At 43.2% G+C, this 26806-nt stretch overlaps 1 protein-coding gene and 1 non-coding gene across 2 annotated transcripts in view; both read right to left on the bottom strand.

Moving 5' to 3' along the window:
- The window catches only part of LOC126028467 (zinc finger protein 345-like), a 47382-nt gene extending 21103 nt beyond the window's left edge, over positions 1–26279 (bottom strand). The window contains 5 exon segments of the mRNA XM_049787443.1: positions 18858–19014; positions 19017–20597; positions 22817–22893; positions 24561–24641; positions 26027–26279. Coding sequence (XP_049643400.1) covers positions 18858–19014; positions 19017–20597; positions 22817–22893; positions 24561–24641; positions 26027–26150 — 2020 coding nt within the window. The 5' untranslated portion in view covers positions 26151–26279.
- LOC126029261 (U1 spliceosomal RNA) lies at positions 341–504 on the bottom strand. Its single transcript, XR_007502893.1, has one exon. It is a non-coding gene; the product is annotated as a U1 spliceosomal RNA (small nuclear RNA).
- Positions 26280–26806: the final 527 nt, after the last annotated feature.

Below are 26806 nucleotides of genomic sequence, written 5' to 3'. Positions count from 1 at the left end.
GCAGAACCTACATCTATTATTGGGAGTACAGTGGCTACCTTGTGCTGGCCCAGTTATGTTAGCAGCTTCTGGAACTTTCTGTCCATTCATGATATCAAACTCCACAATATTCCCTTTGCTGCTCAAAGACGTGTTGGTATTGTTTCTCTTAATAGCTATCCAATGAACAAAGACATCCTTAGTGTCATGTCTGTTAGTGAATCCATAGCAGTTTTGAACATTGAACCATTTAACAGTACCTAAGACTTGGAGTACCACCCACCTACTTATCCATCTCTTCATCATTTATTCTGCCAGGCTGTACCAACCCTAAAAATGTCTTTTGAATAAAATTTTTTTATAGGGGAGAGTGCGAACGCAGTCCCCCACTACCACAAATTATGCAGTCGAGTTTCCCACATTTGGGGAAATCGTAGGGGTCAGCACACCCGGAGTGCAATGGATAAGCCTCGCCCTGGGGAAACCACCTTCGTGATCATGGTATCTCCCTTGCCAGGTAAGTATGAATGAAATTTTTTTTACTTTTGTATCCTGCACATATTTGTCATATATCTTTTATGCAATTTTGCTTACTGTGATGGGTCCAGTATCAGCCTTAGAAAAGTCTTTTGAGTAAGGACTCTACAACTGTAAAAGCATTTTTCACTTCTTGGGGCATATACATGGGACAATTTTTTTTGTTTTCGTTTTTGGGTCACACCCAGCTTTGCTCAGGGGTTACTCCTGGCTCTGCGCTCTGTGCCCCTGACAGGCATGGGGAACCATATGGGATGCCGGATTCGAACCACCATCCTTCTGCGTGGAAGGTAAACGCCCTACCTCCATGCTATCTCTCTGGCCACATGGGACAATTTTTAATGGATATGCCATGTTCAGTTTGTCTTGAAAGATGTTGATAAATACCCCACAGAAGGGGATTTATGTAAGTGAATACTCCAGTATAGGATATAGCATTCAGTGTAGAAGAGGGGGCTGACATGGCTATACAAGTTTGGTTATTCAGTACCCTGAGAATTTTCTTACCCACTCACTTTTCTAAAGTTTTCAAGTCCCTTCTCAGGTGTCAGACAGTGGGGGGGAGTCTCAGTTTGCATTTTCACACAAGAAATCTGAGTCAGGGGAGAAAATTCATCTTTTCATATTGACGTATTTAAGGAAATTAGTCAATGTACCTTTAAGAGGTGATGACACCCCACCCCCCAGTAATAGCAGTTGGACTGTTTCCCCTATAATGGCAGTTGGACTGGGATAACACCACCCTGCAACTGACAATTGCCCTCAAAGTATAAAAAGGAGAGTCTGGCAGTTATTGAGGAAATCCTAGGAAAAAGACTGGAGCAGAGCCTGCCAGCCCACAGGGGCATAAGATAAAGCATCAACAAGATGCTTTCTGCTTTACCACTATCTCGCTCCTCTTCCCTCCCCCTGCTGGGATGGCAATTCGAGGTCACTACATTATGGAGTCCCTGGGTTGGCACCTCACCCCCCACCCCCCACCCACCGCCACCCTGGCAGCCAGGTCTCCCAGCCTTTGTAGCCCTGTGGCCTTTGTAGCTGGCACAGGACTTTTGCAATTTTAGCCAGAAATTGTTGAGCAGTTTCTTGAATCTCAGTGAACCAGCCAACCTTCTCTCTGCTTTCCCTGCCACTTTTATTAGCCAGAATTTAACATAACACCATAGTTACAGGCTGCTCATAATTCAAGTAGGTTATTTTTCCACAGATACAAAGTTGTTCATGATTGAGTTTCAGCCACACGATGTCCATCATTGTTCACTAATGCACTTTCCTGCCACCAATGTAACCAGTGTTTCTCCTGCCTTCTTCCCTGCCACTTTTTCTTCTTTCTCTGTCATCAATTTTTCCTCTTTAGATACAAAGGTTTGTAGTATCATTACTGAAGGGTCATCATGCCTATCACTTTTTCTTATCCAGAAGGGTCATTTCCCTTCTGGCAAGGTCTCTCACTGCCCTAGTACTCCCTTCTTTGTCCTCACTGCATTTCCCCACTATTTGTGACAAGCTTACTACCTTGGCCTGGTCCTCCTGGCTCTCAGCTCTATTGTCTCTGGATATTATTACCATACTATCTTCTTTATTTATATCCCACAAATGAGTATGATCATTCTATGTTTATCCCTCTCACTCTAACTCATTTCTCTCAGTATAATACTCTTCATATCCATCCATGATTTAGCATATTTCATGACTTCCATTTTTTTCTTACCAGCTGCATAGTATTCTATTGTGTAGATATACCAGTTTCATCCACTTATCTTTTTCTGGGCACTTAGGTTGTTTCCAGATTCAGGCTATTGTGAATAGTGCTGCTATGAACATAGGAGTGCAAAGGGCTTTTCTATATTTAGTTTTTGGCTTCCTAGGGTATACTCCTAAGAGTGGTATTGCTCAGTCATATGGAAGCTGAATTTCTTTATTTTTAATTAATTTATTTAAAGAAAATGCATTACATAGTTGACATAACTGATAATAGTACTTTTTTTTTTGGTTTTTGGGCCACATCCGGCGGCGCTCAAGGGTTACTCCTGGCTATCTGCTCAGAAATTGCTCCTGGAAGGCATGGGGGACCATATGGGACGCCGGATTCGAACCAACCATCTTAGGTCCTGGATTGGCTGTTTGCAAGGCAAATGCTGCTGTGCTCTCTCTCAGGCCCCAATAGTACATTTTTTAGGAAGACCAAAACCAACATCATTTTAAAAAAATAGAAAATTGATTGATTCACAATGAATTCATTGAAGCACCAGCAGAAAGTTTAGTAAGCTTTTTTTTTTTTTAAAAAAAAAGGAAAAGTTGGGCCCGGAGAGATAGCACAGCGGTGTTTGCCTTGCAAGCAGCCGATCCAGGACCAAAGGTGGTTGGTTCGAATCCCGGTGTCCCATATGGTCCCCCGTGCCTACCAGGAGCTATTTCTGAGCAGACAGCCAGGAGTAACCCCTGAGCATTGCCGGGTGTGGCCCAAAAACCAAAAAAAAAATTAAAAAAAAAAAAAAAAAAAAAAGGAGAGATAGCATGGAGGTAAGGCGTTTGCCTTTCATGCAGGAGGTCATCGGTTCGAATCCCGGCGCCCCCTATGGTCCCCTGTGCCTGCCAGGAGCAATTTCTGAGCCCGGAGCCAGGAATAACCCCTGAGCACTGCCGGGTGTGACCCAAAAAAACCAAAAAAAAAAAAAAAAAAAAAGGGAAAAGTTTAAAAAATAATAGTAATAACAGTGTGAGAGTGGTAATTGTTGTTGTTTGCATAGGCCAAGCAAAATATGGCTAAAATAGGGGCCGGAGAGATAGCATGAAGGTAAGACGTTTGCCTTAAGTGCAGAAGGACGGTGGTTCGAATCCCGGTATCCCATATGGTCCCCTGTGCCTGCCAGGAGCAATTTCTGAGAGTAGAGACAAGAATAACCCCTGAGTGCTGCCGTGTGTGACCCCCCCCCCCAAAAAATATATGGGTAAAATAGAAATAAAAAAGCCTTTGCCTAAATACAAGGAGACCTTATCCCTGAATTTTTCTGGCATAAGACTGACTCTGGGTTCCTGCAATACTAGATTGTCCAACCCAAGACATTCTCTGTGGTCCCAGTGAAATTATTTTGCACATTAGCTGTTGTTGGTGTCCGATTTCTGTAAAGATTTTGGTTTCTGTGCATGTCCTTCATCGAAGTCAGGATGATGTGGGGCGTCCTCTAGTTTTACCTCACCATTAGATGCAGAGCATCCTGCCCTGCAAGCAAGTTGTTGCTGCTGCTGAGTCATATGGGTGTTAAGGGAACACGCCTTGGAGTAAGTCAATGTCAGGATAGCAGTAAGGTCTTCCCTGGTAGAGGTTTGCTTCCTGGTGATGTTGTAGACAATTGTGGTTGTTTCCATGGATGGTCAATGGTTCAGGGGTGTATGGGTAATGCCCATGCTTCTGAGGCCTGAACCAAGTCATTAAGTCAGTGTACAGGGTATAAGGCCTAACTGCATTACCAAATTTGTGTTCCTATCTCTATTAAATAAGAATTTGTTTCCATATGTAGTATTTTCCTATTTTAATGCGACTATGCAAAAGAGGAACAATGCCACAATGTATTATTGGTGCCTCTGGAGAGCCAAGGGAAAAAGTCCAACAATCCCCTTAACTTGGTTCTTACATGAATTCTAAAGTGAAAGACTCTTCGACCAGAATTCCTTATTGAACAGACCACAAAAAAAGAAAGAAAAACAAACAAGCAAACAAACCAGTGGGCACAATTGTCACTGTATAAGGGGATATTCAATAAGAGTTATAGCGATTTAAGAGAACACATCTAAGATATTCAAAGGAGATATGCATGTCCCTTTCACGTCATTAGAAATAGGGAGGGTGCTGAATTCAGGACACCACTTTGGCCTGTGATTTGGCCTTCTGACTTCCAGCAGTTCCAAATTGGAAAATGTCTTTGAGTGGGAACTAATCAGAAACCTAGTATAGTAGCAACCACAGTTACACAGTGAATGAAGGTGGAGGACAGGAGGCCGCTGAGAGTAGATAAGTAGAACAGTGTACTGGTTTCTTCTCAGCCTGAGAGTATTTTTTTCACTTTGGTAGCTGGAAGCTCAATTTCTATGTTTTTTTTTTTTTTTTTTTTTGGGGGGGGGGGAGAAATATCTATACTGCTTTTCTAAAAGGTTGGACAAAATTCCCACCAGCAATGACAGTCCCTTTCTCGGCACATCTGCATCAGCAATGCTTGTTCTTAATCCTTGCGATGTGTCTAGTCTCTGGTGTGCAATGGTATCTTATTGTTGTTTTGATTTGCATATCCCTAGGGATTATGTCGAACATTTTTCATATGTCTTTTAGCCCTCTGTAGTTTTTGAGAAAATGTATGTCTATTTATTCTCCCCATTTATAGAATGGGTTAGATCAGGGACCCTCAAACTACAGCTAAATGCGACAAGCTGAGGACATTTATCTGGCCTGCTGGGTGTTTTTGCTGTTGCTGCTTGTCCTGCTTAGTGGCTGTCTTGCACCAGGTTTGAAGTGCATATGTCTGGAATGTGCACCACACTCTCCGACAACCCTCCTTCTGTCTCTCAACTCCTGTCATTCTTGGGTAGGGATCCTCAAACTACAGCCCACCAAAAGCAGGCTATATTTTCCATTGAAATACTGGTAAGTTTGTTGATTTAACTTTACTTGTTCTTCATTTTAAATATTGTATTTGTTCTCATTTTATTTTTCCACTTTAAAATAAGTTATATGCAGGGGCCAGAGTGCAGCAGTAGGGTGTTTGCCTTGCACACAGCTGATCCAGGATAGACCTGGGTTCAATCCCTGGCACCCCATATGATCTCCCAAGCCAGGAGTGATTTCTGAGTGTATAGCTAGGAGTAGCCCGAGCATCAACAGGTGTGGCCCAAAAACAAATAAAAAGAAACCCCACCAAAATAAATTGTATGCAATGTTCATAGAAATTGTTCATATATTTTTAATAGTATAGTCTTGCCCTATGACACTCTGAGGAACAATGAACTGGATCTCTTTGAAAAGTTTGAGGATCCTGATTTAGATTATTTTTCTTGCTAAGTTCTACTAGTACCTTGTATATTTTGGATATTGACCCCCTATCAGATTGGTGTTGGGTTAACAGTTTCTCCCATTCTGTGCATAGAAGAAAGAAAAACACATATCTGTGGTATCTAGGATAACTAGATGAGGAAATATAATCAAGAGAGATGCTTACTCACCTTAGAACATAGAGAGAAGACAGAAACAGAACAAAATCTAGGCAGGATGGAGTAAGTTGAAAAAGGGAAATAATGAGGAATCTGGGGGCAGGGACTTTCATTATACCAGTGATTTTGGAAAGGGGTATAGCTAGACATTCAAATGACAGACCCAACAACAATGAGAACATGACATCTAAGCCATAACCATTGAACTTTGCCATGTGCATGTCAAAGTGGCAAATGGGTAAGGAAGGGTATGAAGTATGGGAGCACTGATGATGGGAGCTGACACTGGTGGTGGGATTTTTGAAATGTGATATGTCTAAAACTCACTATAGTTATAAATCATTAATTAACTAAAAATTCTTAAATGAAGTGATTTAAATTTCTTCAGTAATTACACCTAAAGAAAATGACTAGCTAAGATGTAAGGAGACTTGGCACCAATTCCCACATTTTATAAAATATATGCTTTGCAGATGCTTCCCCCCCTTTAAAAATGGTAAATAACCTTTCTGTGGGAGGCATACAGAAGAAACCAACGAACATAATCTCCCCTACACCCCTGCCCTGCTCCCTGCTTTCTTTCCTTCTTTCTGTGGAAGAAGCCCAGAAGACACCAATGAACATAATCTCTCCAGGATCTAAACCCAGACCCAAACCCAATAAGATGTTCTACACCAAACAACATGGGGCTGATTCCTGTCCTGTGATTGAGCAAAGAGAGCCATTATAAAGGATTGCTGCCCTCCTCCCTGCCTTCTTTCTGTGACAGGCATCCCGAAGACAAAAAGGAACATAATTTTCCAGGACCCAAACCTGGACCCAAACCCAGTAAGATGTCCCCACCCATCCAAAGTGGGGGCTAATTCCAGCCGTGTGATTGGGCACCAAGAGCCATATAAAGAACTGCCACCCTGCTCCCAACCCTCATTCTGCGGGAGGCAGCCCAAAAGATACCAACAAACATAATCTCTCCAGGACTCAAACCTGAGACATCCCAGAATAAACCAACAAACATAATCTCTCCAGGACCAAAGCAGGAAGAAGCCCAGAAGAAACCAACAAACATAATCTCTTCAGACCCAAACCTGGTAAGATGTCCCTACTCAACCAACGTGGGGGCTGATTCCTGCCTTGTGATTGGGCACCAGAGCCATCATAAAAGACTACTGCCCTACTGCTGAACTTCTTTCTGAGGTAGGTAGCCCAGAAGACACTAAAAAGCATAATCTCACCAGGACTCAAACCTGAGACAGCCCAGAAGAAATCAACAAATATAATCTCTCCAGGACCCAACCTGGTAAGATGTCCCCAACCAACCAACTTGGGGCTGATACAGCCATGTGATTGGGTACCAAGAACCATATAAAGGACTGCTGCCCTGCTTCTGGCCTTCTTTCTGCAGGAGGTAGCCCAGAAGACACCAACAAATATAATCTCTCTAGGACGCAAAACCGTAAGATGTCCCCACCCAACCAATGTGGGGGCTGTTTCCTGCCCTGTGATTGGGCATCGAGAGCCATCATAAAGGAATCGGCCCTATTCTCTGCCTTCTTTCTGCAGATGGCAGCCCAGAAGACACCAACAAACATAACCTCTCCAGGAACCAAACCGAACCCAAACCGATAACATGTCCCCACGCAACCAACATGGGGATGATTCCTACCATGTGATTGGGTACTCAGAGGCATTATAAAGGACTACTGCCTTGCTCCCTGCCTTCTTTTTGTGGGATGCTGCCCAGAAGACACCAAGAAACATAATCTCTCCAGAACCAAACCGGGTAAGATGTCCTTAACTAACCAATGTGGGGGCTGATTCATGCCTTGTGATTGGGCACTGAGAGCCATTATAAAGGACTGCTGCCCTGCTCCCTGCCTTATTTCTGCAAGAGGCAGCCAAGAAGACACCAACAAACATAATCTCTCCAGGACCCAAACCAGAGGTAGCCCAGAAGACACCAACAAAAATAATCACACCAGGACCAAAAACTGGTAATATATCCCAAACAAGCCAATGTGGGGGCTGGTTTCTGCCTTGTGTTTGGTCACTGAGAGCCATTATAAAGGACTGCTGCCCTGCTCCCTGCCTACTTTCTGTGGGAGGCTGCCCAGAAGAGACCAACAAACATAATCTCTCCAGAACCAAACCCAATAAGATGTCCTCACCCAACCAACGTAGGGGCTGATTCATGCCTTGTGATTGGGTACTGAGAGCCATTATAAAGGACTATTGCCCTCCTCCCTGCCTACAGTCTGCAAGAGGCACACAAGAACACCAACAATCTCTCCAGGACCCAAACCAGACGCAGCCCAAAAGACACCAACAAAATTAATCTCACTAGGAACAAAAACTGGTAATATATCCCAAACCAGCCAACGTGGGGGCTGATTTTTGCCTTGTGATTGATCACTGAGAGCTGCCCTGCCCCTGCCTCTTTCTGTGGGAGGTAGCCCAGAAAACACCAACAAACATAATCTCTTCAGGACCAAATCTGGAGGCAGCCAAGAAGACACCGACAAACATAATCTCTCCAGACCTAAACCCGATAAGATCTCCCCACCCAAATAATGTAGAGACTGATTCTGGCCATGTGATTGAATACCGAGAACCATATAAGAGACTGCTAACCTGCTCTCTGCCTTCCTTCTGTGGGAAGTAGCCCAGAAAACACTAACAATCATAATCTCTCCAGGACTCAAACAGGAGGCAGCCCAGAAAATACCAACAAAAAGAATTTCTCCAGGAACCAAACCTGGTAAAATGTCCCCACCCAACCAACATGGGGGCTGATTCTTGCCCTGTGATTGGGTACCGAGAGCTATTATAAAGGACTGCTTCCCAGCTCCTGGCATCCTTTCTGCTAGAAGCAGCCCAAAAGACACCAACAAACAATCTCTCCTGGATCCAAACAGGTAAAATCTCCCCACCCAACCAATATGGGTGCTGATTCCTGCCGTGTGTATGAGTACCGAGAACCATTATAAAGGATTGCTGTCCTGCTCCTTGCTTTCCTTCTGCAAACGGCAGCTCAGCAGACAGCAACAAACAATCTCTCAAGGATCCAAACTGGAAGCTGCCCAGAGGACACTGACAAACATAATCTCTCTAGGATACAAACCTGGTAAAATGTCATCACCCAACAAACATGGGGGATGTTTCCTGCCTTGCGATAGGGCACCGAAAGCCATTATAAAGGACTGCTGCCCTGCTCCCTGTCTTCTTTCTGCTGGAAGCAGCTCAGAAGACACTAACAAACATAATCTCTCCAGGACCCAACCCTTAACATGTCCCCACCCAACCAACGTGGAGGCTGATTCTTGCCCTGTGATTCGGCATCGAGAGCCATATAAAGAACTGCTGCACTGTGCCCTGCCTTCTTTCTGCTGGAAGCAGCCCAAAAGACACCAAGTAACTTAATCTCTCCAGGAAACAAACCCAGACCCAAAACGGTAAGATATCCCCACACAACCAATCTGGGTGCTGATTCCTGCCAGGTGTATAAGCACCGAGAGCCATTATAAAGGACTGCTGCCCTGCTCCCTGCTTTCTTTCTGCGGATGGCAGCCCAGAAGACACCAAAGAACATAATATCTCCAGACCACACCCCATTAGATTTCTCCACCCAACCAACACAGAGGCTGATTCCAGCCCTGTGACTAAGCAGTGAGAGCCATATAAAGGATTGCTGCCCTGCTCCCTGCCTTTCTTCTGTGGGAAGCAGCCCAGAAAACACAAACAAACGTAATCTCTCCAGGACCCATACAAGAGGCAGCCCAAAAGACACCGAAAAACATAATCTCTCCAGGAACCAAATCCGGTAAGATGTCTCCAACCAACCAACCAACGTGGGAGCTGATTGTTGCCCTGTGATTGGGCACCAAGAGCCATTATAAAGTACTCCTTCCCTGCTCCTGGCATTCTTTCTGTTGGAAGCAGCCAAAAGACACCAAGAAACATAATCTCTTCAGGACCCAAACCGGGACCCAAACAGGTAAGATCTCCCCACACAACCAATATGGGTGCTGATTCCTGCCGTGTGTATGAGCACGGAGAGCCATTATAAAAGACTGCTGTCCTGCTCCTTGTTTTCTTTCTGTGAGCAGCAGCTCAGAAGACACCAACAAATATAATCTCTCCATGACCCAAACCTGGTAAAATGTCCTCACCCAACCAATGTGGGGGATGTTTCCTCCCTTGCGATAGGGCACCGAGAACCATTATAAAGGACTGCTGCCTTGCTCCCTGCCTTCTTTCTGCTGGAAGCAGCCCAAAAGGCACCAACAAACATAATCTCTCCAGGACTCCACCCATAACATGTCCCCACCCAACCAACATGGGGGCTGTATCCTGCCCTGTGTTTTGGCATCGAGAACCATCATAAAGGACAGCTTCTCTGCTCCTGGCCTTCTTTCTACTGCAAGCAGCCCAAAAGACACCAAGTAACTTAATCTCTCCAGGAAACAACCTGGTCTCAAACTGGTAAGATCTCCCATGCAACCAATATGGGTGCTGATTTCTGCCGTGTGTATGAGCACCCAGAGGCATTATAAAAGACTGCTGCCCTGCTCCTTGCTTTCTTTCTGTGGGAGGCAGCCCAGAAGAAACCAACAAACATAATCTCTCCAGAACGAAACCCGGTAAGATGTCCTCACCCAACCAACGTGGAAGCTAATTCCTGCCTTGTGATTGGGCCCTGAGAGCCACTTAAAGGACTGCTGCCCTTCTCCCTGCCTTTTTTTTTTTTTTTTGCGGGAGGCACCCCAGAAAACACCAATGAACATAATCTCTCCAGGACCCAAACCAGAGGCAGCCCAGAAGACACCAACAAACATAATCTCTCCAGGAAAAAAGCTGGTAATATATCCCAAACCAACCAACGTGGGAGCTGATTCCTGCCTTGTGAATGGGCACAGAGAGCCAATATAAAGCAGTGCTGCCCTGCTCCCTGCCTTCTTTCTGCTGGAGGCAGCCCAGAAGACACCAACAAACATATCCTCTCCATGACCCAATCTGGAGGCAGCCCAGAAGACACCAATGAACATATCTCTCCAGGACCCAAACCGTAGGCAGCCCAGAAGACAACAACAAACATAATCTCTCCAGGACTCTAACCTGGTAAGATGTCCCCATCCTACCAAGTTTGGGACTGATTTCTACTGTGTGATTGGACACCAGAGCAGGACTGCTGCCCTGCTCTCTGCTTCCTTTGGGTGGAGCCAGAGGAGTGTAGACACTCCACTTTGCTCATGGGTGTGCATGTCTTTTAACCCCTGAACCTCATCTCAGCACATAGTAAAAACCACGTCACAAGCATCACAATGGGGAAATATTGCAGTACAACCCCATGTATAGAGAATCAAGATGGCTGCTCTGATGACTTGAAAAGTACTAAACATCTAGGTATACTCTCAGATAAGGTTTTTAAAGAAGAATTGTGGAAGATGTTCATGGAGCTCAAAGAAAGCATAGATAGACTTGAATGGAACACAAAAAAGAATCAAGTGTATTTGAGGATTGAAATTAGAAAACTTCATACTGAGATAACATGTCTAAAAATCTCGGTTTAGGGCCCGGAGAGATAGCACAGCGGTGTTTGCCTTGCAAGCAGCCGATCCAGGACCAAAGGTGTTTGGTTCGAATCCCGGTGTCCCATATGGTCCCCCGTGCCTGCCAGGAGCTATTTCTGAGCAGACAGCCAGGAGTAACCCCTGAGCACTGCCGGGTGTGGCCCAAAAACCAAAAAAAAAAAAAAAAATCTCGGTTTATGAATTGAAAAACCTCAATGGAAAGCCTCTCCACTGGAGTAACTGTGGCTGCAAATAGTGTCAGTGAGCCAGAGGATGAGATGCAGAACTTCATACAGCAGAAGATATTGGAAGACAACCTTAAGGAAAATGATCAATGCCTAAACTACTCAAAATATGTGAACAGATGAAAATAGAAGTTTTGATAAAATCAACAATAACAACATAAAAATCAAAGAAGTGCCAGATACCAAGAACGAGAATAAGAGGAGTTGGAGAAAGTGAGAAGAGGATGAGGAGGAAGAATTGTAAGAAGAATAAGGTGAAGAAAAACAATAAGAAGAATAAGGCAAAGAATAAGAGTACGAAAAATAAGGAGAGGCGTAAAAAGAATATTTCAAAGAAGAGTAAGGAGAAGATGAAAAGAAAGAAAAAAAGAAGAGAAGGAAGCGAGTAAGAAGGCGGTGAAGAAGAGTAAGAAGGGAAGAAGAAAAAGAAGAGGAGGAAGAAGAAAAGACAAAAAAAGAGGAGGCTAAGGATGTGATTCAATTTGTAGAGTGGATGACCTATATATCTCAATGCCTATATTTGATCCCAAATGATCTCATGTCCATGCTCTATTAGTCTCACAACTTGTATGAATTCATATATATCTGTATGTATAAAACGTGATATACTTATGTATGCTCACATCTAATAAAGCAACTTTAAAACAATACAGGCAGGGGTGGGGAGGAAAGGAAAAAGGCAGTGGTGGTGGAAATGTTGGACTGGTGAAGGGGGGTGTCATGTTTATGACTGAAACCCAACTACAATCACACTTGTAATCGTGGTACTTAAAGATTTAAAAAAAAATACTGGTAAATATGTTTTAAAATCCCTTTCAACTGTCCCCATATCCAACAAGTTTAATTACCTTGCCAGAGGAATTTTCCTGAGAGGACACTATTCCTAAATAACTACCATTTGGCTTTGTGAATGTAATAAAGATTTTGAAAATAGGGGCTCAAGGAGTAATTCAGCCAAGATAGTTGTGTTGTACAATGTGGAGCCAGAGTCTATCCTGGGTGCCACCTAACGTCCCACAGGCCTCATTGGACAGTGCGGCCAAGCAGGCACCAGAAATGAAATAGTATAGACCCTCCTGGGCCTTTGAAGACTAACCACCTGCTCTCAGACTCTGCACAGTCCGAGCATGGTGGTCCTCAGGTTCAACAAGAAAATCCCTGAGAAATTGACCAGGATGCTCGGTATCACCATTTCCAGCCTGAGTCTAAGGACCAGGCACATGTCAGTAATGTATTTCCAAGCCAGAAAGGGAATTTCCCAGTTCTGGGCTTGGATCAGCTGTTCCCAACATCTGGGAGTTGCCAACTCTTTTTTTTTTTTTTTGGGTTTTTGGGCCGCACCCGGCAGTGCTCAGGGGTTACTCCTGGCTGTCTGCTCAGAAATAGCTCCTGGCAGGCACGGGGGACCATATGGGACACCGGGATTCAAACCAACCACCTTTGGTCCTGGATCGGCTACCTGCAAGGCAAACGCCGCTGTGCTATCTCTCCGGGCCCGGGAGTTGTCAACTCTTAAAGGGATGGAGACATGCACTGCTTGACAGCTGCAGTATAATTTTCCCAAGAAAGAAATCACCAAGGTTCCTTTGCAAACACTGCCCCCACACACACACCTACCAGGCCAGCACAGGTCCACCCACAACAAATTTTTAAATATAATGGTGCTCAGAGTCATTAATTTTCAGACATTCATAGTTTTTCATTAGTCATTGTATTTTGGCTTTGGGGCCACACATGGGGGTCACTATTTGGGGCCACACTCAGGGATTACTCTGGGCTCTGCACTGTCAGTTGGGAACATATAGATGCAAGGGATTGAATCCAGGTTGTCCACTTGTAAAGCAAGAACACTGTCTGCTATGTTAGAACTTGGGTCCATTTTCTTCAATCCTGTCCCAACAACCAAAAATAAAGCATTCCCAAATCACTTCCTTTGTACAAGGTAATTCCAAGGCATCCCATATGGTGGTCTGGGCAGCACCAGACATAATTCCAAAACACAGCCAGGAATAACCCCTGAGCATTACCGGATGTGGTACAACTTCCCTCAATATATATGAAGATAGGGCCAGAACAATAACACAGCAGTAGGGCACTTGCCTTGCACACGGCTGACCCCAGATGGACCTCGGTTCGATCCCCCAGTGTCCCATAAGGTCCCGAGCCAGGAGCAATTTCTGAGCACATAGCCAGGAGTAATCCCTGAGTGTCACCAGGGTGTGGCCCAAAAACCAATACCAAAACCAAAGTATGGAGATAGTCCCTGATTAATCCTTGCTGGGTTTTTTGTTTTTTTGTTTGTTTGTTTGTTTTTTTGGGGGGGTCACACCTGGCAGTGCTCAGAAGTTACTCCTGGTTCTGTGCTCAGAAATCGATCCTACAAGGAAAGCCTCTTCAACAAGTGGTGTTGGCACAACTGGTTAGCCACTTGCAAAAAAATGGACTCAGACCTCCAGCTAACATCATGTACAAAGATAAAATGCAAACGGATTAAAAACATTGATATCAGATCTGAAACCATAAGGTATATCGAACAACATGTAGGTAAAACACTCCAGGACATTGAAACTCAAGGCATCTTCAAGGAAGAAACAGCACTCTCTAAACAAGTCGAAGCAGAGAAACACAAATGGGACTCTATTAAGCTCAAAGGAAATAATGCCTAAGATACAAAAGCCACCCACAGAACAGAAGCTATTCACCCAATACCCAATACCCATTAGATAAGAGGCTAATATCTAAGATATATAAGTACTGACAAAAACAAAAACAAGAAAAAAAAATCTAACTCCATCAAAAAATGGGGAGAAGAAATGAACAATTTCTCAAAGAAGAAATACAAATGGCCAAAAGGCACATGAAAAAATGCTCCACATCACTAATCATCAGTGAGATGCAAATAAAAACAACAATGAGGTTCCATCTCATTCCACAGAAACTGGCACACATCACAAAGAACAAGAACAATTATTGCTGGTGGGGGTGTGGAGAGAAAGGAACTCTTATTCACTGCTGGTGGGAATGTCATCTAGTACAGTCCTATGGAAAACAATATAAAGATTCCTCAAAAAATTGGAAATTGGGGGCCGGAGAGATAGCATGGAGGTAAGGCATTTGCCTTTCATGCAGGAGGTCATCGGTTCGAATCCCGGCATCCCATATGGTCTCCCGTGCCTGCCAGGAGCAATTTCTGAGCCTGGAGTCAGGAATAACCCCTGAGCACTGCCGGATGTGACCTAAAAACCACAAAAAAAAAAAAAATTGGAAATTGAGCTCCCATTTGACCTGGGCATAGAACTCCTAGGAATATACCTTAGGAACACAAAAATACAAAAATCCCTTCCTCACACCTATATTCTTGGCAGCACTTTTTACAATAGCCAGACTCTGAAAATAAGCAAGATGCCCTTCAACAGGTGAATAGCTAAAGAAACTGTGGTACATATACACAATGGAATATTATGCAGCTGTCAGGAGAGATAAAGTCATGAAATTTTCCTATACATGGATGTACATGGAATCTATTATGCTGAGTGAATTTAGTCAAGAGGGTGACACAAAATATGACACTCATCTATGGGTTTTAATAAAGACATTGAAGTAATTCTCAGAGTTGAGGGCCGTAAGTACTGGCTCAAGATATGAAGCTCACCACAAAAGTGGTGAGAGCAGTTAGAGAAATAGCTATGTTGAGAACTATCATAACAATGTCAGTGAGTGAGGGATGTAGAAAGCCTGTCTCAAATACAGGCGGTGGTGGGGGAGGAAAGAGATGGGAGCATTGGTGATGGGAAGGTTGTCAAGGTGAAGGGGGGGTATCCTTGTTATGATTGAAACCCAACTACAATTACATTTGTAATTACAGTGTTTAAATAAAGAATTCAGTTCAAAAGAAAGAAAAAGAAAGAAGGAAGGAAGGAAGGAAGGAAGGAAGGAAGGAAGGAAGGAAGGAAGGAAGGAAGAAAGAAAGAAAGAAAGAAAGAAAGAAAGAAAGAAAGAAAGAAAGAAAGAAAGAAAGAAAGAGAAAGAGGGAAGAAAGAAAGAAAGAGAAAGAAAGAGAGAAGAAGAAAGAAGAGAGAAAGAAAAGGAAAGAAAGAAAGAAAGAAAGAAAGAAAGAAAGAAAGAAAGGAAGGAAGGAAGAGAAAGAAGGAAGGAAGAGAAAGAAAGAAAGAAAGAGAGAGAGAAGAAAGAAAGAGAAAGAAAGAGAGAAGAAGAAAGAAGAGAGAAAGAAAAGGAAAGAAAGAAAGAAAGAAGAAAGAAAGAAAGAAAGAAAGAAGAAAGAAAGAAAGAAAGAGAGAAGAAAGAAAGAAAGAAAGAAGAAAGAAAGAAAGAAGAAAGAAAGAAAGAAGAAAGAAAGAAAGGAAGAAAGAAAGAAAGAAAGAAAGAAAGAAAGAAAGAAAGAAAGAAAGAAAGAAAGAAAGAAAGAAAGAAAGAAAGAAAGAAAGAAAGAAAGAAAGAAAGAAAGAAAGAAAGAAAGAAAGAAAGAAAGAAAAAGAAAGAAAGCTCCTGGCTGGCTCAGGGAACCATATGGGATACTGGGATTCGAACCACCATCTGTCCTAGGTCAGCTGTATGTGTTATCTCCTCTGGCCCCCGTGCTGAGACTTTCTAAATTGAAAGCACTGTGGATTATTCAGAAAAGACTGTAGTTATTTCAATAGTTTTGAGTAATGAAATGGTGATGGTCTGCAGATCTGAAGGGACACAGGGTTGGGCCACATTTCCATCATTCAGATTTCTTCTATCTGTCCAACGGGGTGGAATTTATTTTCCTGAGTCCATTCATACTCTCTCCATATATACTATATTCATAATCCTAGCCAGAGGATTATTCCTCTCAGAGGACACTTTTCCTGAACACTTTGTGCTGATAAGAATGTAATAAAAAGTGAATAATGGATGGGGCTGGAACCATAAGAACAGCAGAGAGGTCATGTCACTTTCCTTCAGCTGACCTGGGTTTATTACCATCATCCATACTATCCCTGGAGCTTGCTAAGAATGATCCCTGAGTGATGGGTGTGAGTCAAAACAAAACTAGAATACCAGCCAGAGAGAAATGCACCAGATAGGGAGGACACTGGCATTAAATAAGACACATTCGATTCTCTGCATCCAGAGAGTATAAACTATTGTGCAGACAGGAGAAAGTGCAGTGCAAGGTGTACCTTACTATACAGGAAATAAAATAATTTCCTCTGTAGTGTGGACCCTCCTGCGAAGAATGTCTCTGTGCTGAGCTCTCATAAGGACAAAAAAAAAAAAAAAAAAAAAAGGCAGAGAAATAGAGGCTTTCAAGTTTTCCCATCTCAAAGATTCAATGCAAGGGCAGAGCAATAGGACATTGGGGAGGGCCTCAGAGCACTGATCTTGAACAAAAATAGAAATAACCTTTGAACACTGCAGGGGCTGGCCACCAAAGAAATAAACAAAAAGGATCCAATGCAGTATTGTGGTTGCTCACCACACTGACACCCTGAACCAGTGACCCAGAAACCAAGCCCAGTAGGAGCAAAGAATAACTCAAACACAGTGGCTAGACTTGACTGCCCAAAGCACTAAGATGATTTTGCTTTTTTATATTTGGCTCTGAATTTCCATCATGAAGGCCTCTATCACTCAGACCCTTTCTCTCTATTAACAGACAAGAGAAATGCAAAGGGTAGGAGACTAGCCTGATTGTGGCCAGAGCAACAATACTGGTGCCAACCCCATTCTTGCAAGGCACTGAGGCAATGGAATCTTCTCAACATAGTCTGCATCAGTGCTTACCCATAGGCTGCATTTTTACAGCCCCCAATGTGGAAACTGAACTAGGACCTTGGAGTTGATATCAGGGGATCTTATTTGAGTATAAACCTCAGTTAAGTGTGAGACTGCGTGAAAACTTTCCACATCCATTAAACATCTGGGCTTCTAGAACTCTCCTCTGAGCAGTGAGTGCTGAGCAAGTGTCAAAGGCTTTCCCCAATTCCGAACATGCGTAGGGCTTCACAGTATGAATTTCTCCATAACTATTAAGGTCTGAACACTGAGCAAAGGCCTCCTCATATTCCTTACAAGCTTACTAAGTTTTCCGTCCTGTTTTTATTTTTTGCCACACCAACCAATGCTTAGCTCTACTCAGGGATCATTCCTAGCGGTGCATGAGGAACTCTGTGGGATGCTGGGCATCAAAGCTAGTTTGGCCACGTGCAAGATAAACACCCTACTCCCTGGAGTATAGCACTGACTCCACTAATATCAATTTCCCTATGTGTATTATAGCTTGAGGATTGAATAAAGGCATTCCCATATTCCTTACACATATAAGGCTTCTCTGCATTATTAATTGTCCTATGTATAAATGGATTTGAAGATCAAGTGAAGTCCTTCCTACACTTACATGAATAAGATCTTATCCAAGTGTATATAGAAAGATTTTATATTAATAAAAAGATCTTATCCGATATGGATAATTTTTCTTCAGAAAAACCATTCAGAAGTAAACAAAGGCCTTCCTATATACGCTACATATATAAGAAGTCCCTCGGGGCTGGCGTGGTGGCGCTAGAAGTAAGGTGTCTGCCTTGCCAGCGCTAGCCTAGGATGGACTGCGTTCGATCTGACATCCCATATGGTCCCCCAAGCCAGGAGCGACTTCTGAGCGCATAGCCAGGAGTAACCCCTGAGCGTCACCAGGTGTAGCCCAAAAACCAAACCAAAACAAAACAAAAAAACCTCTCTCAAGTTTATATATATGTAAGAAGTCTCTTAAGTTTAAGCCCTTTTTGGGCCACACCCTGTGGTACACAAAGTTTATTCCTGGCTCTGCCCTCAGGAATCATTCCTGATGGGCTTGGGGACCCTATCCGACTCTGGGCACCAAATATAGGTGAAATTCCCTCACTGTTGTCCAGCTGCTCATCTCTCTAGATATAATGTTCATATCCAAGAAAAGGTTTGAGGAGGACTTAATTCTCCTATATTCACAAAGACAGGAGGAGGAAGCAAAGGCCTTCTCTTTAGATCAGGGGTCTCAGACTCAATTTACCTGGGGGCCGCAGGAGGCAAAGTCGGGGTGATCCTTGAGTGCAAAGTCAGTAGTAAGCCTTGAACATTGGGGGGGTGTGACCCAAACAACTAAAACAAAACAAAACAAAACAAAAAAAGATTCCTCTAGGGCAGAACCACAAAATGTTGTACGGAGGGCGGCAAATGGCCCGCGGGCCTCAAGTTTGAGACCCCTGCCTTAGATGTATAAGATCTCTCTTCAATATAAATATTCCAGTAAAAATTTTAATAGTAAAACTTGAATATCAAGCTAAGGCCTTCCCACATTACTTACATCCATAAGATTTCACTTGAGTATGAGTATTCCAGTGGCTAGTTAGGCTTGAAGATTGAGTGAATAGCTTACATACATAAGGTTTCTCTCCACTATAAATTACTCTGTGCTGAATAAGGTATGAGGAGAAAGTGAGGGTTTTCCCACACTCCTGACAAAAGCATAACGTTTCTCTCCAGTATGAATTCGTCTATGTTTAATAAGGTCTGAGGAGAAAGTGAAGGCCTTCCCACAATCCTTACATGCATAAGGTTTCTGTCCAGAATGAATATTCCAGTGGCTAGTAAGGCTTGAAGATCGAGTAAAGGACTTCCCACATTCCTTACATGTATAAGGTTTCTCTCCAGTATGAATTTTCCTGTGTTTAATAAGGTATGAGGATAAAGCAAAGGCCTTCCCACACTCTGTACATTCATAGGGTTTCTCTCCAGTATGAATTTTTCTATGTCTACTAAGTTCTGAGGAGGAATTGAAGGCCTTCCCACATTCCTGACATGCAAAAGGTTTCTCGCCAGTATGAATATTTAGGTGGCTGGTAAGGCTTGAAAACTGAGTGAAGGCCTTCCCACACTCTTTACACACATAAGGTTTCTCTCCAGAATGAATTTTCCTGTGTTTAGTAAGGTCTGAGGATGACGTGTAGGATTTCCCACACTCCTTACATGCGTAAGGTTTCAGTTCAATATGAAGATTATAGTGGCTAGTAAGGCTTGAAGATCGAGTAAAGGCCTTCCCACACTGTTCACATGCATATGGCTTCTCTCCAGTATGAATATACCAGTGGCTAATAAGATGTGAAGATCGAGTGAAGCTCTTCCCACATTCCTTACATATATACGGCTTCTCTCCAGTATGAATAGTCCAGTGGCTAGTAAGACTTGAAGAGCGAGCAAAGCTCTTCCCACATTCCTTACATATAAAAGGTTTTTCTTTGGTATGAACTATCCTGTGCATAAACAGTCCTGAGTATTGAATGAAAGTCTTCCCACACTCCTTACATGCATAAGGTTTATATCCAGTATGAATATTCCAGTGGTTTCTAAGGCCTGAAGCTCGAGTGAAGGCCTTCCCACATTGCTTACATACATAAGGTTTCTCTCCACTATGAATTTTCCTGTGTCTAAAAAGGTACGAGGATCGAGTGAAAATTTTTCCACACTCTTGACATGTATAAGACTTATCAACTGTATGAATTTTCTTGTGCGTAGTAAGTTCTGAGCTGTACCTGAAAGCCTTCCCACATTCCTGACATGTATAAGGCTTGTCTCCTACATGAGTTTTCTTGTGCATAGAAAGGCTTGAGGATCGAGCAAAGGCTTTCCCACACTTCTGGCATATATAAGGTTTTTTCCCAGTATGAATGTTCATGTGCATAATAAGATGTGAAGGATAGCTGAAGACCTTCCCACATTCCTGACACGCATGACGTTTTTTTTGTGTCTGGACTTGTTTAGGGTCTCTCACATGTGACGGTTGACTCAGATCACTTCGCTGACAATCAGAGGAATTCTGTGCACTGGGGGTGTCTGAGGGCACATCATGGTGGCAAGTACCTGGGAAGACCCCTCCACATTCCTTACACTTTGGTGGTTCCACCCCATGAGGAATGTCCCTGTAAGCCTGTCCAGAACAGATGTCTCCCGAGTCCTGATTCCCATCAGGATGCAGGCAGATCGATTCCCTTCTGACTGTGTCCCACAGCACAGGATCAACCCTGTCCCATCGGGGTTGGCTGCTTCCCTGTGGAACAGCAGAGGGTTAGTCAAATTATTTCTCTCTCCCTTGACAATCTCCATGTTCAAATCCAACCTGCGTATGTGATTTCAATCACATAAAGAGCTTCCCGATGCATGGATGTCTGGAGACAGGCCAACATAAAGTTAAAAATTGTAATTCCTTAGGTAACAGTCTGAGCAAAGAGACAGGTCCCCACAGAGAAGGCCCTCTCAGTGGGGGTTCTGTGTTCCCTCTGGCATCTGCACCCCAAAAAACATTTTCAACACTTCTGTAATAGCTGTACCAAACTGTTAAAAGGGAAAAGCTTAGCCCAAGATCAATTGATCACAAAATATCTGTTCTATTTTCTATTTTGTTCCCTGTGTTTACTGGCTCTAAACAATACTGTATCAAAGACTGGGTTGACAAGACTGGCAGAACCCTGACCCCATGCCTTTTTTTCTTATATATGTCTCTACTTCTCCCTTTTTACCTTTATGGGTTATACCCAACAGTATTCAGAGTTAACTCCTGGCTCTATACTAAGGCAATATTACTGACAATGCTCAGGGGAACCTCTAATGTCGGAGACCAAATATGGATTGGCTGAGTGCAAGGCAAACACAATGTCTGCTATACTAACTCCTTCTTGTCTTCCTCTTTTTTGACTTTTGAGGTCACAGTTGGCAGCACTCAGGGATTACTCTGGCTCTTCACTCTGAAATTATACCAGCAAGGCTTGGGGGACCGTATGGATGCTGGGGGTTGAATCCAGATCAGCCCTGTACAAGACAAACACCCTAACCACTGTGCTATACCTCCAACCCTATCTTCTTTTCTTAATCCACATGTCACCTCTGGGCCTGTTCATGGGTGCAGTGGTCCATGGATGGCACTTCCATGCAACAAACAAACAGATTTCTGTTGTTTTGTTTTGTTTTAATTAGAAAGACAAGAAAATTTATTGATGTGGAGTTTCCTGAGTTATGAGAATGTCTATTTCATCAATTCAATAAACAGGCCCAGAAGTATAAATCTATTCCTTACCAGATTCTAAAGTAACAGTTTCTATTGAACTTAAACCATATCCATGCTTGGGGCTTGGTTAGAGTTCAGTCTAGGAGCTGTGTACACATGTGTGAAGGCCAGGTGGGATCCCCACAAAACTGAGAGAAAATGGCCATATTTGCCATTTAATATATCTGAGTAGGGCTGGAACAATAGTCCAGCGAGAAGGCACTTGCATTCAATGCAAATTCCAGGTCAAATTCTGGCATCCTATGGGATTCCCCAAGTCAGCCATGAGTGATATCTGAGTGCAAAACAAGTTAAAACCCACAAACATTGTCAAGTATGACCCCAAAACAAACAGAAATATCACTATAAGCATATATATAATATATACAAATATAAATATATATTTATAAATATAAATGATAAATATAAATATATATACAAATAATGTATTATATATAACGTATTATATACTATAAGCATATTCCTTTCAAATATCAAGAAGTTTTGTTCTTTTTCTATTGCTTTTATTAACTTTGAGTCCCAACCATGTGAAACTCAGGGTTTAATCATGGCTGTGTGCTCTCCAGTGACTGCTCACTGAGCTCAAAGCACAAGGTACAGTGCTGGATGAAACCAGGTTTTCATCCCCATGCACAGCAAGAGACTTTCTGATTGGAATGCAGATACAGCCAACAAATAAGTGAATTTAAACAAAACTTGAATTTACTTTTTTATCAAATAAGAATCAGTATTATTTAATCTTCCCTACAAATCACCGTATTTCTTTGGTATGAAAAATAGTATCGGGGCCGGGCGGTGGCGCTAAAGGTAAGGTGCCTGCCTTGCCTGCGCTAGCCTTGGACGGACCGCGGTTCGATCCCCCGGTGTCCCATATGGTCCCCCAAGCCAGGAGCAACTTCTGAGCGCATAGCCAGGAGTAACCCCTGAGCGTTACCGGGTGTGGCCCAAAAACCAAAAAAAAAAAAAAAAAAAAATAGTATCAATATCTTTTGGTTAGAAAACTTACTGAATTCATTTTAGCACTTAGGTGAGACTAATGGGTGACTCTTACCTACATTGGGCTTTGGATCTTTCCAGCAGCGCTGAGACCATAGTGGAGGTGTTGGGCTGGAACCCAGGACCCCACTTTACAAATCATATGTTTGAGGCATGGAGCTATTATGCCACCACAATAAAAATATTAATTTAGAACTTGCAAATCTTACCATCTCACTCCTACTTGAAGATTCCGTTCCAAAAGCAAATTGCTGAAATGCCAAATCCTGAACTTGGGGTCTGTATTCTATAATCAAACCAAACATACAATGTAAGAATTAGTCAAATGAAAGCTGGCAAATGCAGCAACACAGATAGAGTTAATACATGTTGTTTTCATGTACTAAATCAGCTTGCAAATACAAGATTGTTAGTTTATAACTTACAACTTGGTTCCACCCAAAAAAGATTTTCCTACTTACCATATTTTATATGTCTCAAAAAAACCTGGGCAGGACTGGTCAAGATAGGTCTTCTATCCTTATTCCTCCAGTGGTCTCTGTACTTAATAAAAACTGCTATTCTGGCTCTCTCTCTTAGCATGATGAGACAGAGAACTACTCAACCACATGTATTTCACTCTCAGATTTGTTTGGATTATTTCTGTGGTAAATCTTGCTCTAGACCCGCTTTCCCTGGAACTATGGCTTTGGGGCCATTACAGAAGATAGGTTGGGAGGGTCACAATGAGTTGTTTAGCAAAGTCTACATTAGCTTTTGATGGGTTCACTCACTCATCAAAGATTTAAATGGACAGACAAAAAATATTTCTGGGGCCAGAGTGATAGTACAGTGGGTAGGTCATTTACTTTGCACATAGCTGACCCAGGTTTGATCCCTGGCATCCCATATGGTCCCCTGAGCCTGCCATGAGTAACTTCTGAGCACAGAGCCAGAGGTAAGCACTGAGTACAGCCATGTGTGACCAAAAATCAATACAGATACAGTAATTTAAAAAAATTTTATTTGAGGGGGCCAGGCAGTGGTGCTTAAGGTAAGGTGCCTGCCTTGCCTGCGCTAGCCTTGGACGGACCGCGGTTCGATCCCCCAGTGTCCCATATGGTCCCCCAAGCCAGGAGAAACTTCTGAGCACATAGCCAGGAGTAACCCCTGAGCGTTACAGGGTGTGGCCCCCCAAAAAAAACCAAAAAAAATAAAAAAAATTTAAAAAATTAAAAAAATTTGAGTCGACCAAAGAGAAAGCACAGAAAAAAAGGTGTTTTTATTACATATAGTTAACTCTGAGTTAAATTCTTGGCATTTCATATATTGCCCAAAATACTGACAAAAGTAATTTCTGAGTGCAGAGCTATGAGCATCACTGGGTTGGTTCCCAAAAGATAAACAAAAATTCCTTAGTATTCTAAAATTTGGGCCAGAATCATAGTATGGTAGGGAGGGTGATATCTTCCAAGGGATGAATCTAGCTTCGATCCCCAGCATCATATATTGTCCTGAGCCCACTAGGAATGATTCTTGAAGCACCAGCAACTAGGCAAAAAAACACATGAAAAACAAAACAAAATAAAAACCCATGTTGGAGATCTCAAAAACCCACTATTGATTCACTGGCAAAGGCAAGCAAGGAGACAGAAAAGGTAGAGGGGTGTCCAAATGGCCCTGAGAAGGGTACCCAACATGGGGCCGTGCAGCCAGGCTGAGAGCACATATGGCAGTTGAAGGCTCAGAATCTCAGGATATGTTTTAAAAACCCACAGACAGGGAACCAGAAAGAGCAAAGCCAAGAAATCAAAGCTCCAGATCATTCTAGGACACAGCATTAAGGACAGTGAACAGGAGTGACTCTGTCCCTGCACCCTTCATCTGGGAATATTTACCCCATGCTCAGCACCCACATTTCTCATGTGCCCAAGACACTTCACAATTGCCACAAGGACTGAGCTGCAAACTCACCTGCAAGTATGTCTCTCTGCAGCCTCCCCCGGGCTCCTCTTTCCAACCAGGAGATCAGCGCAGGCTTCACCCTGCAATGCCCTGCCCCAGAGGAACGATTCATAGTTTAGAAACAGGGAAGGGGACAGCAACTACATGTATGAGTCTGAGTCCTAAGGAAAGTAGCTAAATCAGTGAGCATATGTAGAATAGAATCTCTGTTCTCTATATGGAGGTTAGTAATTGAAGATGAGACCAGGTTTAAATGAAATAGTCCAATTGAAGGGGCCAGACAATATAGTGGGGTGTAACAGTACAGTGCTGGCCTTGGACATGGATCACTTGTGCACCTTCTGTGCATCCTCTGTAATTCCCTAAGCCCCTCCAAGCTTAGCCAGGAGTAAACTCAAGGACCAACAAGGATAACAAAGGCTAAAAATGTCTTTTTTTTTTTTTTTTGGTGATTTTTTTTGGTCACACCCAGAGTGTGCTCAGGGGTTATTTCTGGCTCCAGGCTCAGAAATTGCTCCTGGTAGGCACAGGGGACCATATGGGGCGCCGGGATTCGAACCGATGACCTCCTGCATGAAAGGCAAACGCCTTACCTCCATGCTATCTCTCCGGGCCTAAAAATGTCTTTAACTGTAGGGGCTAGAGCAGTTTTGTGTTGCCTTGCACAGGGGCACTCTTGGCTTGATCCCCTGCACCATCAATTTCTACCAAGAGTGACTTCTGAGTGTAGAGCCAGAATTCAGCCCTAGATAAGTAGGTGAAGGCCAGAAACAAAAAAAAAAAAAAAAAAAAAACAGTAGATAAAGTGGAACCCAGAAAAAAAAACAGTGCATTGGGGAATGATTCTGATGCCATGTAGCCCTTATGAAATCATGTAAAGAACTTGAATCTCACTTGGTTGTATTACAGCTGGACTCATAGGTGGTTGAGATAATAGTATAGAGGGAAGGATGTAACTTTACACAAGGCCAGAGTTGATTACCAGTACCCCCAAGTGATTCCTAAGCCCAGCAAGAAGTGATAACTGAGGTCACAACACAAAGTAAGCCTTAACCTCACCTATGGTGGTCAAAAGGACCCAAATAGACTTCTGTTTATTGGGGGATTGGCTATACCCAAAGTGGTCAAGGCTCTAAATCCACACTCTAAATTCAGGGATGACCCCTGACAGGCTTAGTGGACTATATTTGGAGCCAGAGATCACCTGGTTCATCTGGGGAACCAAGTATAGTTTACCCAAGCCAAGGCAAACACCTAATACAATGTACTATCTCTCAGGATTATAAAATGACATGTAAAAGTATAAAGTTGACTCACCTACGAGATAAAATTAGGGCTGGGGAGTTAGTACAATGCAATCTGTGTTGTCCTTAGAGCTGAGTAGAATTTAATCAGTTAAACTCTGATCCCCTGTCCAGCCCAATCTCAAGAGTCCTAGCAGGTATGACTGCAAGGCACCCCACGGCAGCTCTTACCTACAGCCTGCAGGTGCTGGTAGGTCTCCAGCATCACATCTCTGTACAGCTTCCTCTTAGAGACGTCTAGGCACAGCCACTCCTCCTGGGAGAAACTCACAGCCACATCAGGGAAGGTCACCATGTCCTGAGCCAGCACAGAGAGAAGGGGTCAGGGCCCAGCCCCACACTAGGTCCTGGAGTAAAGGCAGGACCCACCCCATGGCCCTAGAGGGACTCAGAGTCTCTCCTTCTGACCTTAGGAGGAAACAGCATTGACATCCTTCTCTCCATAGGCACCCGTGGACTATGGGACTCAGACATTACTCTAAGGACACCAGCTCATACAAAACCAAAAAATACAAAATAAAAAAAAAAGTCTGGCTTTTGCAGACACCAGGGTAAATGCTGGGAGTAACACCTAGTACAGAAAAAGGAGAAGCTGAATAAGCAACTCTGAGTATGACCCAAAATGCTAAAAACACACCAGCCCATCCCACCCCAAAAGCCCATCTCTGCTCTTGGTACTAGGGAGAGAAAGAAATTCAAGGTTCATTGAATGACTCAAAGCTGTGCTTGTCTGAATCAGCACACATGATCTACCCCAAAACAAATCCCTCCTGGAGCAGCTAAAAATCACCAGACTTGCAATCTCTATGCCTTCCCGAAAGATCCTTTGCCCTTGTTTCACTCTTAGAGTCACAAAGGAGCTGACTGTACGTAAGAAGACTTTGGAAAGTTCAACTGATTTACTGAAGAGAAATGTGGCTACAGAGAGGAGATAAAACTCTGCAGAATGAA

Source organism: Suncus etruscus, chromosome 14, assembly GCF_024139225.1.
Source record: "Suncus etruscus isolate mSunEtr1 chromosome 14, mSunEtr1.pri.cur, whole genome shotgun sequence".
NCBI lineage: Eukaryota > Metazoa > Chordata > Mammalia > Eulipotyphla > Soricidae > Suncus > Suncus etruscus.
This window is presented reverse-complemented; position numbering and strand designations above follow the sequence as displayed.